The 17286-nt window shown below is 42.8% G+C and overlaps 1 protein-coding gene across 2 annotated transcripts in view; it reads left to right on the top strand.

The window, feature by feature from the left end:
* Positions 1-16890, top strand: part of WDR75 (WD repeat domain 75) — a 129616-nt gene extending 112726 nt beyond the window's left edge. For both annotated transcript variants that reach the window (XM_077275589.1, XM_077275590.1), the window contains 4 exons: positions 4188-4247; positions 8824-8973; positions 9975-10066; positions 16494-16890. In XM_077275589.1, the coding sequence (XP_077131704.1) occupies positions 4188-4247; positions 8824-8973; positions 9975-10066; positions 16494-16698 (507 nt within the window). In that variant the 3' untranslated portion in view covers positions 16699-16890. The remainder of the gene's footprint in view (positions 1-4187; positions 4248-8823; positions 8974-9974; positions 10067-16493) is intronic.
* The last annotated feature ends 396 nt before the right edge of the window (positions 16891-17286 follow it).

Below are 17286 nucleotides of genomic sequence, written 5' to 3'. Positions count from 1 at the left end.
GGGGACAGGTCTCCATGTCAGGTGTCGCCAGTTTTTCTCATTTTATTTTCACTACTCCCGAGGATACCATATTTTTGTTTTTATGTAAATCTGCCTTAGGCCAGGTTCACATTGCGTTAACAGCAGCCCGTTCAATGGGCTGCTGTTAACGCAAGTGCCGATGTGTCACATCGCTAGCGCAGATGGAGCTAGCAGATGCTCTATCTGCGCTAGCAGTGATGGACCCGGAAACGCTGCAGCCCGCGTCCCAGGGTCCATCATTCAATGACGGCACATCGCTAGCGCATGCCCATTGTGGGTGTGCCCTAGCGATGCGTCCGACATTGGACTCAATGGCGGCGTTAACAGACTGCGTTACACCACGTTATGCTGCGGTGTAATGTAGTCCGTCTAACGGACGCCAGTAACGTAATGTGAACCCAGCCTTATGGCTCGAGTGATATGGGCAATTTCATCAAGTGCCAATTTTTGTCTCTATAAGTGGGCATGGCTTCCAGCCTTCTTTGTGGGAGGGGTGCGTGTTTTTAGGCTGCTCTGCATTATTACCCTGTGAGCAAGAACTTTAGTAGACGGCACACATATTTGCAACAGTTTTTGCGGGTTTGTAAAACAAAAACTATCTACGGAATACTTGCAATACCTCGCTACTCTTCAGCTGGTCACAGGTTCTCTTTAAAGTGATAGCATGTCAATATAGGTTTAAGTATTATTACTTTGGTATAATAGCATAATTTTTATGGTGTCATTTTCGGAAAGCCTTTGCAAAATGGTGTCTGCGCATGCACAGTGGCAAATATCGGCAAGGGATGCTCTTAATCTGTGCAAGCTCCGTCCACTGGAAGGCCAGGGTTTCCACTGGGTGACTGTATAGGCTGCCCAGTGTACCAACCAGAATGCATAATGTAGCCATCTACCAGGGGGCCGCTCTCTAAGTCTACGTTCACATTTGCGGTCAGCGTCGCCGCATGCGTCATGCGCCCCTATATTTAACATGGGGGCGCATGGACATGCGTCGCACTTGCGTTTTGCGCCGCATGCGTCCCTGCGGCGCCCGCGTCCGGGCGCAGAGGACGCAGCAAGTTGCATTTTTGCTGCGTCCAAAATCAATGAAAAAAAGGACGCATGCGGCGCAAAACGCAGCGTTGTGCATGCGTTTTGCTGCGTTTTTGTTTGCGTTGTGCGTTGCGGCTCCGACGCTGCGGCGCACAACGCAAATGTGAACGTAGCCTAAGGCACTTTTTTCGAAAGACACATTTGATCATAAGCAAAAGGACTAGAAGTGATAAGGTATCATAAGAAATCTTTTCTTGAAGCAACCCAAGAACTCCGGCTGTCCCCTACTTCTCCAAGTATAAGGGGAACCTTTCTCACTATGGAAAGTGCCAACCCGGCATAAGGAGGCTTGTAAGCGATGCACTGCTGCTCTGGGAATTTGAATATGCAAATAGCCCCTTTAGAAAGGAAGAGGGCTTGAGCTCACATTACTCTGAGCACCTTTTCAATAATTGAAGCACAAATAGGATAAAATATACAATAAATCTATATTGCTTTAGGAACTCTAAATAAATGCACAAATGAAATATATATATATATATATACATACATACATACATACATACATACATACATGCGCATACGCATGCGCACATGCACATATGCACGCGCACGCACACACACATACGCACATGCGCACACACACACACACACACACACACACACACATGCGCGCACACACACACATACACACACACACACACACACACACACACACACACACACACACACACACATATAGTATACTAGATTGTGGCCCGATTCTAATGCATCAGGTATTCTAGAATATGCATGTCCCCGTAGTATATGGACAATGATGATTCCAGAATTCGCGACAGACTGAGCCCGTCGCTGATTGGTCGAGGCAACCTTTATGACATCATCATCGCCATGGCAACCATTATGACATCTACGTCGATACTGTGCCTGTCGCTGATTGGTCGAGGCAACTTTTGACATCATTGTCGCCATGCTGTGCCTGTCGCTGATTGGTCGAGGCGCGGGATTTCCAGGACAGACAGACAGAAAAACCCTTAGACAATTATATATATATATATATATATATATATATATATATATATATATATATATATATATATATATATATATATATATATATATATATATATATATATATATATACATACACACACACACACACACACACACACACACACACACACACACACACACACACACTATATATTTATACAATATCATACATATATAACATTGTGTGTGTGTATATATTTATATATAATCGGTGTATGTATAATATACATATAATTGCATATACTGTAATTACATCAAAGAAATGATTATTTGTGGTCCCCTGCTGTAACTTCTGTGTACTGCCCAGGAGCTGTGATGTGATCAGTCCATGTTCCTGTATGGTCAGACACAGCCATTACACAGTAGACAGCAGGGGCACATTTATAAGATTATCTCAGTACAGGAACATTTTATTTACACACATCAAATTCTGGAAGTGATTATTATTATTCTAAGGTCTATTGATTTAAAATGAACTTTCTTTGTTGGAAAAACCCCTTTAAATGTGTTAGTCATCATTGCCCGCCTATTCATAATGGGACTTCCTTTAAAAGTAGTATTAATTATGCATTTTTATAAGATTTTGTTTTTTTTAGAGAAATGATGAAGACCTCAAGCTGAGTTAGAAGCGCGTTCTTCTTGTATCAATAAAAGTCCATGCGCTAAGTCGTATTGTTAATCTGGTGGATTGAGGTCCCTATAGCATTCACTTCTGCTTAAGTGCAGTGTTTCCTCTGTGAGCCGCTACAGTTTCCCCGGGATTGTCCCTTCTTCTGCTTTTTCATTGTTGCTTCCCTGGAGGGAGTTTAGGTTCCTGAATTGGAATCCTAACGTGTTTTAGTGTTGAATCTGCTGCACGAGTGCCTGACGTGAGCCGTAAACTGAACCTCCACGTCGTCTTTATTTTTTGCATCACCACACCCGGAAGGGCTGTTTTGTATTTCTTCTATTGCAAGTATGGTTTTTAGAGAGTAATCCAGTCGTAAAGGGAACCTGTCAGCAGGATTGTGCACAGTACCTTACACACAGTGTCCCTTCGGCGCCGTTATACTGATTACAATGATAACTTGGTTGATGAAATCTGAATTGTGGTTGTTGTTGAACTACAAACTGAAAATAAAGATTAATCATATGCTCATGCCCTGGGGCGGCCTGTGGGGTCTTCATGTGGTGCTCTGATTAGGTATTCATAATGCAGCCTGCTGACAGGTCACTGACCCCTCACTGACCGGCCCCCTAGTTTACATAATGCATAGCTGTACATATTAAAAAAAACAAAATAAACTAAAGCCGTTCTTCACGTGTCGTGTGCCAATAATACATTTTATTCACGTTATTCAGCTAGGGAAAAAAAATCTGCGCCTGCACGCTAGTTGCTATCGATGTATCTGTGATCATATCTGATACTGCGCGGGCGGTGCCATCTTGGAGGAGGATTTTTTTCTTCTCCAGTAAGATTGCGCCACTGGCACCTGCGCAGTAGCATCTATTGGATCACAGCTATAGACACCGATAGCTGCTACTGCGCAGGCGCGACGGGCGCCATTTTCAAATACATTTTATTCATGTTATTCAGCTAGGGAAAAAAATCTATTATTGGCACCCAAAACTCTCTGAACAGCCTGTATAAGGCTATGTTCCCACAATGAGTATTTGGTAAGACTTTGTTATAAATAAAGCCAAATTTCCATCAATATAAATGTCAAGATCACCTCTTAAGAAAGTAAATCCTAGATTTAGCAGAAGAATTTGGAAGTTGCAGATTTTGTGCAGCATATATTTTTACATGTATTTTTATTGCGTCTTCAACGCTTGCAGTTTATCTTTGCAGTATGTCCTATTGTAAATAAAGCTGCTTTCAAGTATCCTGCTATTTGGCTTTCACAATACTTTATTGACCATCTATACGTATTACGAGCGTCTGCTTCCTTTTGCACCCTGCACTCCAGTCCATCCCCCTCATCAAAGCTGGCATGATTAACTCCAGTTTTGATGAATCGTTCATTTACTATTTGAATAATTTTTTTTCGGGGAGCAAACTGTACTCTTGTCTATAAACATAATGGTCTTTATTCTTTCAGGATCTGATGACATTTAGTACAAAAACTCCAGAGAAGAAGTTAATACCTTTAGGCAAACAGGTATGTGTTGATCTTTTTAGGTTTAAAAAAAAAAAAGTGTCATCTTATACATGCAGTCTGATGTGTGGACGTCTAGGTATAGAGAAGGCAAAGAGAAGCTGAGCAGAATGATAACAATTTGTTTTGTTGGGAAAATGTTCTAACTTTTTTATTCACTGAAATCCTTGGTGTTTACATGCACACGAGTCCAGTGGGTGGTCTGCTCCGTGATTGACCCAGGAAAGACTTTCAGTTGCTGTATAGGCCAGCCCACTGCACACTTATGCATAAGAACATTGACTAAAAACAAGGTTTACTGAGACTTTTCCCACATAAGATTCAAGAAGTATTGTTTCTCCTTGTGGAGAGTGACATAAGCATGTCGAGGTGAGGAGACTTAAAGCCGCAATGCTCCTCTGGGAAAAATGCAAATTGTCTCTTCAGAAAGGAAGAGGACTAGAACTCTAGTGCCACCTATTGAAAGTAGCAATCCTAACAGTCAATGTCAACCCTTTAACGAGCCTTGTCACATGACTTAGGATAATAGCCAAACCAGAATCTCAATTTGCAGACACTGTGCTTATCATGTCACTCTCCGCAAGGAGAAATGATACTTCTTGGATATCGGTCAGACGCCTCTCAATCAGCCAAACCAGATCTCCACTTTGCACTGACGAGGGGCATTACCCCGAAACAGTGTCTGCTAATTGAGATTCTGGTTTGGCTATTACCATAAGTCATGTGACAAGGCTCGTTAAAGGGTTGACATTGACTGTTAGGATTGCTACTTCCAATAGGTGGCACTAGAGTTCTAGTCCTCTTCCTCTCTGAAGAGACAATTCCCACATAAGATTGACATACGTATCCGCTCCTCCTGCTCTATAATATCCTGCCTGCAGATCAGATACCAATTTCATCATTCAACAAGAGCTGGGGAGGAGATAAGTGCAAAAGGGTTTCACCGACAACCAGTATATAAGTAGGGAGTGCTGCTCGCCTATTAGGGTAGTGTGCCTACAACAGTTTCAGACCATGGGTAAGTCGGCTACTGCAGATCCACTGGTCGCAAAATCAGAAGAATGCTGTTATGTTATATTAAGTGTTTTTTTTGCAGGAGGGATCTAGGACACGCGAGAGATAAAAGCAATGCAGTTTTATTATCGACGCATTTTGAAGTTATCAAACTTCTTCCTAAGGATACAACCACAATCTGTGATTGTGACTCCATTTTACAAATATTGACACCAAAAATGTCAGAATTTGATAAAATTGGGCAATGAAGAATTACATCTTTACCACAAAAAAAATTGTTTTAGCCCCAAATTTTACATTGTCAAATGGGTAAAAATGGCACCAAAATGTGTCCCACAATTTCTGCTGAATGTAGAAATACCCCATATGTGGCTGTACAGTACTGCTTAGCTGCACAGTGAGACCCGGGAGGGACAGAGCACTATTTGCCTCCTGGAGTGCATATTTTCCTAGAATAGTCTGCAGACTCCATATACATAGCCCCTAAGTGTCGAAGTGCAGTACCCCCCCTTGAGTGACCCAGTTTGGAAATTATACCCCTTTGGAAATTTATCTACAGGTATAGTGACGATTTTAACCCCCATGTTTGTCAGAAACAAGCTGCAGTTGATGTTACTGAGTGAAAATTAGCAAATCTGCCATTGTAGTGACCAGTATGTTGTTCTGTCCATACATTTTGCACAGGTCATGCTTCTGGAGACATGAACCCTGTAAGTTTAGCGCACTCTCAGAAACAGAAATTCTAAACATGGATGCTGACTGCTCAGAAGGAGGGGGCATTTGGATTTGGGAGCTCAAAATTTGCTTGTTTCTTTTGAGGTTTGGGGGAGCCATAGTGCTTTTCCAGAGTCTTGGTGCTACCAATAACATGGAAGCCCCCTATATTTCAATTTGCAGATGACCAACCTGAGTGGGAACTCGCATTTTTGTAGATTGAGTTGAGGCTTTTATAGTGAACATTTTACATAACGTTTGTGAACACATTTATCCGTCGCTCTACGCTGAGCACTTACTTTGGGGTTTCCATTTAAATCTCCAAATGATGTGATTCCGATAAAGCCCTGAGGGATCCATTCACTATAATGCTGTAGCAGAGTTACTCTGGGCTCTGTCTGGCCTCTAAAGTTGGCGTCCTTCTTTTCAGAAGTGCACAAAACTGTGGACAAAACTCTTTTTACGCCCTCCTAAAAAGACCACAGTGCCACTATCTGCCTCATTATAGGAATCTGAATTGTGTATCAGAGACCCCGGTGTAAGCGCTCAGCGCAGATCGCAGGATAAATGTGTGCTGAGCCTTACTGCGTTCTTTGGGAGTCAGAATGAAAAATCAACAGATGATGAATTGGTTTTATTTATTTTTTACAATGTTCCTCTTGCGGTATTAATGATTAGACAACTTAATTCTTCAGGTCGATGCCAGATTTTTATTGTGTTGTGTTTTTATATGTTTGCATTCTATCACACACTAAAAAATGCTTTTTTTGCAAAACAACGTTTTTGCATCGCCGTATTTTGAGAGCTATAATGTTTCCATATTTCTTCCAACTGTCATGTGAGGGCTTGTTTGTTGTGGGACGAGATTACTTTCTCATTGGCACCATTTTCTTTCACATAACTTTTTTTTTTATCGCTTTCTATTCTGACCTTTGACAGGAAGGATGGAAAAAACAAACAAAAAAAAACTTAATTCAGGAATTTTTTTTAGTGTTTGTCGTTCACTATGTGACAAAATTTGTTAATCACTTCTATTCTTTGGGTCAGTACGATTACAGCGATAACACATTTTATATAATTTTTTTAAGTTTTGGCGCTTTTATATAATGGAAAAAAGAATTATGCGTCACTTTATTCTGAGAGCTATAATTTTTTTTTTTTTTTTATTTCTCCACTGATTGAGCTTTATGGCAGCTTGTTTTTTTGTGGGGCAAGATGACCTTTTCAATGATACCAATTTTTACATTCTACTTTTTTATCCAGTTTTATTCAACTTTTTGTTCAGCCGCATGATGAAAAAGCATAGTGTTTTGCCACTTTTTATTTTTTACGGCCTTCACCGAAGGGGTTTTAAAGGTCGGGTTTTTCTGGACACAACGATAATAAATGTGTACTTTTTTTTTTTTTTTATCTCAATCTCTATTTACTTTATATTTTTCCATTTTTTTAATTATATATTTTAATAATTAAAAACGTTTACTTTTTTTATTATTATTACCTAGTCCTAGTATAGGACATCAACATTCCCTGGCCTGATTGCTGATATAATACTCTGCGTTGCTTTTGCATTGCAGACCATTAGATCAGTGAATCGGCCAGGTGGTGTCCGCTCCTGCTCTTAGCAGGTGCTTACAGGCCATCGTAAGCCCTCAAGGGGTCACCATTGAGAGCATCGGCACAATATGATCGCAATCGCGTTGTGCTAATCTGTGCAGAGAGGGAGCTCCCTCCCTCTGCTATGCCAATTGATGTCGCTGTCTGACAGTGGCATCAGAGGGGTTAAATGCACACGATCAGTACTATAAAAGATTGTGGGCATTGAAGCAGGGTGTCAGCTCTCGTATAGCTTTGACACCCACTTTTGATCTCTCCAGCGCTCTGAGTGAGCCTTTGCGATTCAGTCCATAGATGTACAGCGTATGTCATGAAGGGGTTAAAACTACTCACTGTAACAGAGATGCTGCTCCAGAAAGCTCTGATTCCAGGATGCTGTTTCTCAGATCAGGGGGCCTGTCTTTCTCTTTGCTTTTTATTCCAAGTCACCTCCCTGACCAAGTCTCTCTTCCCTTCAATCACAGATCAGGGGTCAGACAATTCTTGTGCTAGCCACCTCTTGACCAAGCCACCTCCCTGACCAAGTCTCGTTTCCTTCAGTCTCAGATCAGGGGTCAGAGCATTCTTGTGCTAGCCACCTCCTGACCAAGCCACCTCCCTGATCAGTCTCCTTCCCTTCAGTCACAGATCAGGGGTCAGTTTGCTTGTGCTAGCCATCCTCTTGACCAAGCCACCTCCCTGACCAAGTATCGTTTCCTTCAGTCTCAGATCAGGGGTCAAAGCTTTCTTGTGCTAGCCATCCTCCTGATCAAGCTACCTCCCTGACCAAGTCTCTTTCCCTGCAGTCACAGATCAGGGAGCAGGCCTTGCTTGTTGTGCTAGCCATCCGCCTGACCATGCCTCGTGGTGTTTGCACCTGGTTGTACGGTTAGTTCTGAGTTTTGACATGCCGCTATGCCAGACCATGTTTTTATGCATTTCTGAGAAGGGCAAGAACGTCAGAACAAAAGACCAGACAGTGTCCAAATTGACTCAGTTGGCATCACAATTGTAAGTGGCTTCATTTGAGGTTTTGAACCTATCCTAAAACAAATCCCTGCCTGCTCAGCCATCAAGTATCTATGATGGCATAATTCAGTCTAGTCTGAGAAGGGCTAAATCAGACATTGATGGTTTTTATTTAGTACAGCTTAGTAGTTTGCTTATCCTTCATAATTCTCCTCGATGAATGAACTGGTATGTTGTTCACTAATTTCAGAACATGTTTAATATTCAATTTTTTTTTTTTTGTCTTCAGTTGGCACCAGAGGAAAGTTTACCTTTTACACCTTTCTTCATGTTGGAGAAAAAACGGCAACAAAAGCAGATGGAGTCGACGGTAGACATACAACTGGAAAAATCTGCTTTAGTGGGTTGCAAAACTCAAGAAAATGTTGCTGTTAGAGAGGTATATATTGCTTTCCGTTTTTCATGCCCTGAATGTATATTGGGCCTCACTCACACATACGTCTGGTATCCGTTATTGTCACAGATACAGCAAGTACCCATTATAATCTATGGTGCTATTCACATTTCCAAGTACTTTAATTGACCGTGTGTGCATGCAAATATCACAAAGATATGTATGTGTTGGTTTTTTGTTTTTTTTTTGGGGGGGGGGGGGGATCACTGATGAAAACGGCTAATACGAGTCTAGGGATCCGTGAGAGAGACATGCAGCACACGGATGGCGTCAGTGTGACAGCGTGTGCTTTCTGTATTTAACATTGCAGAGGAAACAAAGATGTCATTTATTTATCCATCTGTGAAAGATACTGTAACGGGGTCTACCGTGCTGGAGTACCTCTTTCAGTACCACCCCGTGTTTCAGGAGGTCCACTCTGCTTTGGCTGGAGTCTGAATGGAGGGAGCTGTCTGGAATTGCTTGGTTACATTGGCGCATATAAAAGATCACTGCTTCTCCACGTATTTCCAGTCTGAACACACTTTACTCACAGGACACAGAATATATATCACACAGATACAGAGGGCAGGCCAATTGAAAAGCGGCAGGCCAGACATACATTACAATAGCCGCAGGTGGCCGGAGCCTGCCGATATTTACTGTGGGAATTACGAAGGTGGGGGAGGTCAGAAGGGGAATATCTTGTCCCCTCTGCCCAGGGGCGCAGCCTGTGCTATACATACATATAACTGCACAACATATTCTGGGTGCTGAGGGGTTCCGTAACAGATACTGATGACACATGGGTGGTAGAAACAGATACAGGGGTGATACTGATACAAAACACTTATGTCACTGTACCATTTTTTCACGTACGTGTTTTAACAGGGATGTGTGAATGAGGTCTTGCCGATATGAATTGTTTCTGCATTTAAGATGTGGACACATGACTAGATGTGTGATGGAAATTTAGCAGATTACTTACATTGTTCTTCTTTGTTTAGCTTCTTCATACTCCAGCACACGTGTTACCGCCTGCAGCCATCTTGTGTTCCTTATTTGTCGATTCATTACTGATTTCTCAACATCACAAATGGTAAACCTTTTCGAAATTCCATCTTCAGTATTGTCTTATAGTTTATCCCGTAGTGTCCAGGGCAAATTTTTCAAAGCTGACCAATGTCACTTTGAGGCAAGAACAATGGAACGCTTCATAGGATCCCCATGAGTCTGAGACTGTGGATTTGTGACTCGTTGTACTTAATGATGGTGATAAATTTGAGTCAATATGTTTTGTTTTATTTAATAAAATATCAGAAATTTTACAAAATTAAAAAAAAATTACCAGTGAATGTTTATGCCTTTTTAATCCTGTTATTCATACCACATAACAGAGGTAATAACATTTACCTTATGTCTACTTTACATAAGCATCATTTGTAAAATGCCCTTTCATTATGTTAATATCTAAGGAGGTTTCAAATTTATCTCATTTTTTTCAAGGAAATTTATAAAACCTTTTTTTTGGGGAGCTATTCAGTTTTGAAGTGACTTTGGGGGAACTCTACTTATTGCATAAACCCTAAAAGTTATACTATTTTGACCGCTTTCCTACATCGGGCGTAATAGTACGCCAATGTCTGACACCTTCCCTTTGATGTGGGCTCTGGCGGTGAGTCTACATCTTTCCCGGCACATGTCAGCTGTTTTGAACCGCTGACATGTGCTGGAAACAGCTGAGGGTGTAATCGCGAACCACCTGTGGCTGTTAACCCGTTAAATGCTACTGTCAAACTCTGACAGTGGCATTTAACACGCGCTTTCCGGCAATCCTGCCCATCGGCGTCTGTGTCACATGACCATTGGTCACCGATGGGTTGGCATACCTCTATGGTTGTCAATGCCAGTTTGCTATGGTGGTCTGCTCTTATAGCAAGTCAGCAATAATGATAATCTCTTTATTAAGCGCCAGCATATTCCGCAGTGCTTTACAGTTTTTGCACACGTTATCATCGCTGTTCCCGATGGGGCTCACAATCTAAATTCCCTATCAGTATGTCATTGGAATGTTGGAGGAAACCGGAGTACCAAGTGTCCTTGGTGGGAACCCATGACTCCAGTGCTGTAAAACTGCACTGCTAACCACTGTGCCACATGCTTTCCTAGCAGTCTGCTACATACAGGCGATCAGAGCATCGCCTGTATGTAGCATAGCCTGTCGGGTTATGGCAGCATCTAGTCTCCTATGGAGACTATTGAAGCATGCCAAAAGTGAAAAAACGTTTAAAAAAAATAGACGTTCAAATCGCCCCCCTTTCGCCCCATTCAAAATAAAACAATAAAAAGAAATCAAACATACACATATTTGGTATCTGCGCGTTCCAAATCGCCCGATCAATAACAAAAAAAGGAGGGATTAACCCGATCGCTAAACGGCGTAGGTAGAAAAAAATGAAAACGCCAGAATTACGTTGTTTTGGTCGTTGCAACATTGCATTAAAATGCAATAATGGGCGATCAAAAGTTTGTATCTGCACCAAAATGGTATCATTAAAAACGTCAGCTCGGCACGCGAAAAGTAGTCCCTCACCCAACCCGAGATAACAAAAATTGGAGAAGCTACGGGTATTGGAAAATGGCGCAATTTACAATATTTGGAATTTTTTTTCACCACCTAGATAAAAATGAATCCTAGACATGTTTGGTGTCTATGAGCTCACCCCGAAACAGCTGTCTGTGGATGGATACCATGCTTGGCATAGGTGGTTTTCCTGTATTGGATGTTTTCCTTTACTGGATGCTGCCCTTCCCGTGGTTGTTCCTTCCCGGGGAAAGGTCTGGCTATTCACTGCTTGCGTTGAGAAACACGTGATGGTGTCTCCGCAGCTATCCTACATGCATTTGCATATTTCCCATAAGGGATGGGGGCAGTGTTCTGGATCACTGCGTTGAGAAACACGTGATAGTGTCTCCGCGGTGTTGGATGTTTTGGTCTCCCCGAGGCCAATCATCTGTTCCTTCACAGCCTTTTACTAGGCACTGCTCCTAATAGCCAGATTCCTACTCCACACTGATGAGGGGCAAACACCCCGAAACAGCTGTCTGTGGATGGATACCATGCTTGGCATAGGTGGTTTTCCTGTATTGGATGTTTTCCTTTACTGGATGCTGCCCTTCCCGTGGTTGTTCCTTCCCGGGGAAAGGTCTGGCTATTCACTGCTTGCGTTGAGAAACACGTGATGGTGTCTCCGCAGCTATCCTACATGCATTTGCATATTTCCCATAAGGGATGGGGGCAGTGTTCTGGATCACTGCGTTGAGAAACACGTGATAGTGTCTCCGCGGTGTTGGATGTTTTGGTCTCCCCGAGGCCAATCATCTGTTCCTTATGAGCTCATAATGACCTGGAGAATCATAATGGCAGGTCAGTTTTAGCATTTAGTGAACCTAGAAAAAAATCAAAACAATTGTGGAATTGCACTTTTTTGCAATTTCACCACACTTGGAATTTTTTTCCCGTTTTCCAGTACACTATATGGTAAAACGAATGTCATTCAAAAGTACAGATTGTCCTGCAAAAAAAACAAGATCTCACATGGCCATATTGACCAAAAATAGTTATGGCTCTGGGAAGAAAAGGGGAGCAGAAAAAGAAAAAAAATACCTCTGGTCGTTAAGGGGTTAAACGCACCCTTCAACATATCCAAAACTGCTGTTGGGTAGTTTAACTATTCGGGTGTTTTTCAGGAATTGTTTCATATTGAATGACTGGAATGAAAAATATAGTTTTTCCCACTAAAATGAGCAGGCCACTATATCTGACAGACGCTAGGGCCACGACTTGGCCTTGGAACGCCATGGCAACTATCAGGACCACACAATCACAATCTAAGGCCGGTTTCACACGTCCAGATAATTCCGGTACCGGAGTTGTCCGTGTGCTCACGTGGCACATGTGCGGCAGCCGTGTGCCGCCTGAGGACCACACGGACCGTGCATGAGAGACAGCGATACAGTAAGCGCTGTCCCCCCTGTGTGTGGTGCTGAAGCCGGCATTCATCTCTTCTCCCCTGCAGGAAAGAAGAGATGAAAGATCAAGTTTTTTTTCTTTTTTGTTAAAAATAAAGTTTGCAGGTAACCTCCCGCCTCCCATCCCCAGTGTGCCACATGGCCCCTTGCAGAGAAATAATCACCCAGCTCCCGCGATGTCTCCTCTCTCCTCTCAGCGCTGGCAGCCTGTCCTGTGTGAGCGGTCACGTGGGACCGATCATTACAGTGGTGAATATGCGCATATTCATCACTATAATGAGCAGTCCCACGTGACCGCTCACACAGGACAGGCTGCCAGCGCTGAGAGGAGACATCGCGGGAGCTGGGTGAGTATTTCTCTGCAAGGGGCCGGGTGGCGCACTGGGGATGGGAGGCGGGAGGTCACCTGCAAACTTTATTTTTAACAAAAAAGAAAAAAAACGTGATCTTTCATCTCTTCTCTCCTGCGGGGGAGAAGAGATGAATGCCGCCTTCAGCACCACAACCGGGGGGGGGGGACAGCGCTTACTGTAGCGCTGTCTCTCCTGCGGGCGGTACGTGCACACGGAGGAGAGTGCAGACTGTTCTCCGTGTGCACGACGTATTGCTGTACGTGCTGCCGGAGAAAAACGGACATGTTTCTGTGTTTTCAACACGGACACACGGTCCGTGAAAACACGGAGACATGTGCATAGACCCATTCATTTGAATCGGTCTACGTGTGTCAGTGTCTCCGGTACGTGAGAAAACTGTCAGTACACGTACCGGAGACACTGACGCGTGAAAGAGGCCTAAGTATCATTGGGGCTAAATAGGAAGCCCTCACACTGTGGTCATTAATGGGTTAACTCAGGGGTCGGGAACCTATGGCTCGCGAGCCAGATATGGCTCTTTTGATGGCCGTATCTGGCTCGCAGACAGGGCTCCTACCTGTCTATGGGAAGGATGCATGCACCGCGCTCCATCAGGCCGCGGTGCACGCTGATATTGGTAGTTCTTTGATGGCCTGATAAGCATTGGCGGCAGTGGTGAGCGGCAGGGAGCATGGACTACATTTCCCATAACTCCCTGCATAGCCGCGCCGTCTGCAAGCACGCACCTGCGTCCCCTAGTGAAGCGGCATCTGCCTCCTCCCTTTTGTCTCCCTTGGACGTTCCAGAAACCCCTGGCTGTGCTGCTGCTTTGAAGGTGAACATTATAACATGGAAATTGTTACACAGCCTCATGGTCAGCAGCAGTGAGCTGCATCAATAAAGGGGCTGTGTAATACAGTGTGTCCCACCAACCCCCCCTTCCCACTTCACCCCTGAAAATAATCCCACATAATCCATTATATAGCCCCCCCCAAAAAAAAATAAATATGGCCTTAAAAAACATCTGCCACCCATATTACACTCTTGGGGGCTTTAAATTAATCTCTTGTGGGCATAAGAAACTGATTTAAAGGACCACTATCAGGGCAAAAATCTGTTCTGAGCGCTTCTTTACAGTTCTGGAGGTCTCCCAGAGCTGTAATAAAGCGCTCAGGAACGGCGCCCGTGCTATATGTTATTGGGGCGCTAGCCCCTGTTTTTACCTTCTCCCATAATGCAGCGATTCCACCCGATGACGTATCTGTGTGGGATCGCTGCATATACTTTCACTCTAGCACGCATGCGCCGCCGGCTCTGCCTCCTCGGCGCTTGCTGAACCGAGGAGACATGAGCTTCATAACCCCCTCCATTTATATTCGTTGTGCTCCGCAGCTCTTACTTCCGCGTTGAACCGTGCATCTTACGTCGTGCTGCCACTGGTGCGCATACGCTGCCAGCAGATTCCATTTACCTCTGAGAGAGGGAGCAGCGTGACGCAAGATGCAGGGATCAACCCGGTAGTCGGAGCTGCAGAGCACAACGAATATAACTACATATTCGGCAGGTACCGATCGCTGCTAGTTCACTCTTGGGGGGCTTTAAATCAGTTTCTTATACCCCCAAGAGATGATTTAAAAGCCCCCAAGCATGAAATATAGGTGGCAGAAGTCCTTTAATTCCAGGGGAGTCCTGAGGGAGAGGTTTTATTTGGGGAAATGGCTATGTTCACACTGTAGAACAGATTTTATCTGTCGCTATCAAAATTTTCTCTATGCAGATTTCACTGCATTATGCTGATGCTTATTTATATTTACGGGAATGCAATCTGCAGCCCCGTAGAAGTCTATGGGACTTCCGCCAAATATAGGACACTGCAATAGGTTGAATCGCAGCAGATTCTGCAACTGTGGCATGGATGCAGAATCCGCAAGTCTCCATAGACTTCTATGGATAGCAGATAAAATCAGCGCATATGTACCACTTTAAGTAGTAAATGCTTTAGTTCCCTATGGGTCTGAGCCTCTCTTTTTTGTTCATTTTCTGTAAGACCAACACTTTTAAAAGGGCCACTGACAGATACAATTGCTCCAGCGGTCACTTAGTACACAAAGGAGTGTTCCTCTCTGCTGCACTAAGCCACCGCTGGACCTAAACAATAATTCGCTGTAAAATAATAAAATAGATAATTGACATAACTGACAATGCGTTGTGTGACATGTCCAACATTCCAGCTTCTTCTGCGAATGCCTCAAAGCTGGCATTCTCTCAACATCAGGTGGGAAGAATGCCAGCTTCCAGTCATGCGCAGGAAAAAGAAGAAGCCAGACTGCTGGACTGATGTCATGCATCGCAAGCTCACAATGTAAGTTATTTAATTTTTTTACTGCTAATTACCATTGTTTCAGTCCAGTTGTGGCTTTATACAGCAGGGAGGAGCATTCCTTGCTGTACTGTGAACATTGGAGCGATTGATCTGTCAATGGCCCTTTAAACATATTGTACGGCTCTCGCGGAATTATATTTCAAAATATGTGGCGTTTACGGCTCTCTTAGCCAAAAAGGTTCCTGACCCCTGGGTTAACTAGTTTGCCTTTTTTATTGTGCTCATAGATTAATTTCAGTATGTAATTCATATTTCATTTAACATCCGTCGCAGTGAGGTTACCGATATTTCTGAGGGTTTACATTGGCTTACGTTTCCTCCACAGAGGACGCCATAGATGCCAATGTGCGGGGCCTGGTATTATATAGCATGTTTCCTTATATTAGGTTTCTGAACAAGTTTGGTGCCCACCCTTCTGCCAGGATTAAAAAGAGAAATGGGAACCTAACCCAATTGTATCTAATCTGCTGTATGTCACTAGAATGGTTCATCATGAATGCGATAAAACATTTCTATTCTGACTAAATTTTTCTACTGTAGTGCCTGGTGTACTGTTTTTTCTTTGTTTTCTTGCTAATGGAATTACAAAAAAAAAACTGTTCTAATATATTTACATGGATTTTCCAGAAATGCCATTTATAGGAAAATACTTTTGGTATACTTAAACTGCACTTGTTGCATATTTTGCATTTGACGTTAGCAGGAAATTGGTACAAGTTTCCAAAAAAGTGACACGTTATTGCTATCTTTTTATACAGTGCAGAGCAAGATAACACAGATATTGACATGGATAGTGAGAAAGCAGATGACGACTCTGATGAAGATCTCCATGAAGCTCCCAAAAGTCTTGATCTTATACTAAACACCTGTTCTGATGCAAATCCTCTTAGACTTCAAAAATCTGAAGAAAAGGAACTAAGAAGAATAAAAAGGAGAGATTTTACTTGGGTGTCAGTTTTGTAAAATACTTTAATGTTAAAATATATATATATTTGTATGTTGTAGAATTGCATAATTCCTTTATATTTCAAAGTAAAGCTCAATTATTTTTACTTTAGTTATTTTAACCTTCTCACTATGTAAATTATTTTGTGTGACTTTTTTGACTCTGGTTTACTTGACTCTTCCATTAAATGGAACCTCTTGACAAAAAAAGAGTATTTGCTTGCTTTTATAGTGGTAATCTGCAGATGAACGGTTTTAAACACTTGCTAACCTACGGTAAAGGAAAGTGTTGCTATAGGAAAAAGAAAGCACTTGTTTCTGGTCATGGGGCTGTGTTGGGAATGTGAACAATCGGCGCACAAGGTACAGACTTGGAGGTGAAGTGGATGTAAACCCATGCTGTCGAGGATCCGATATGCGGTAAGAGGCCAGATGCAGTATGGATGTGGTTTTGTCAACACATATTGAGGTAATCATACCTCTTCATCAGGACAAACCACAATGGTGGGGTACAACTTGCAAAAATGCAGGAATAAGTAGACTACAAATTAAAAGAGGCGCACAGAAGAAAACAGTCCGTGGTCATATGACGTACATATCATGTTA

The sequence above is a fragment of the Ranitomeya variabilis genome, chromosome 7, assembly GCF_051348905.1.
Source record: "Ranitomeya variabilis isolate aRanVar5 chromosome 7, aRanVar5.hap1, whole genome shotgun sequence".
Classification (NCBI taxonomy): domain Eukaryota; kingdom Metazoa; phylum Chordata; class Amphibia; order Anura; family Dendrobatidae; genus Ranitomeya; species Ranitomeya variabilis.
Note: the sequence above shows the minus strand (reverse complement) of the source record. Positions and strands in the feature narration are given on the sequence as shown.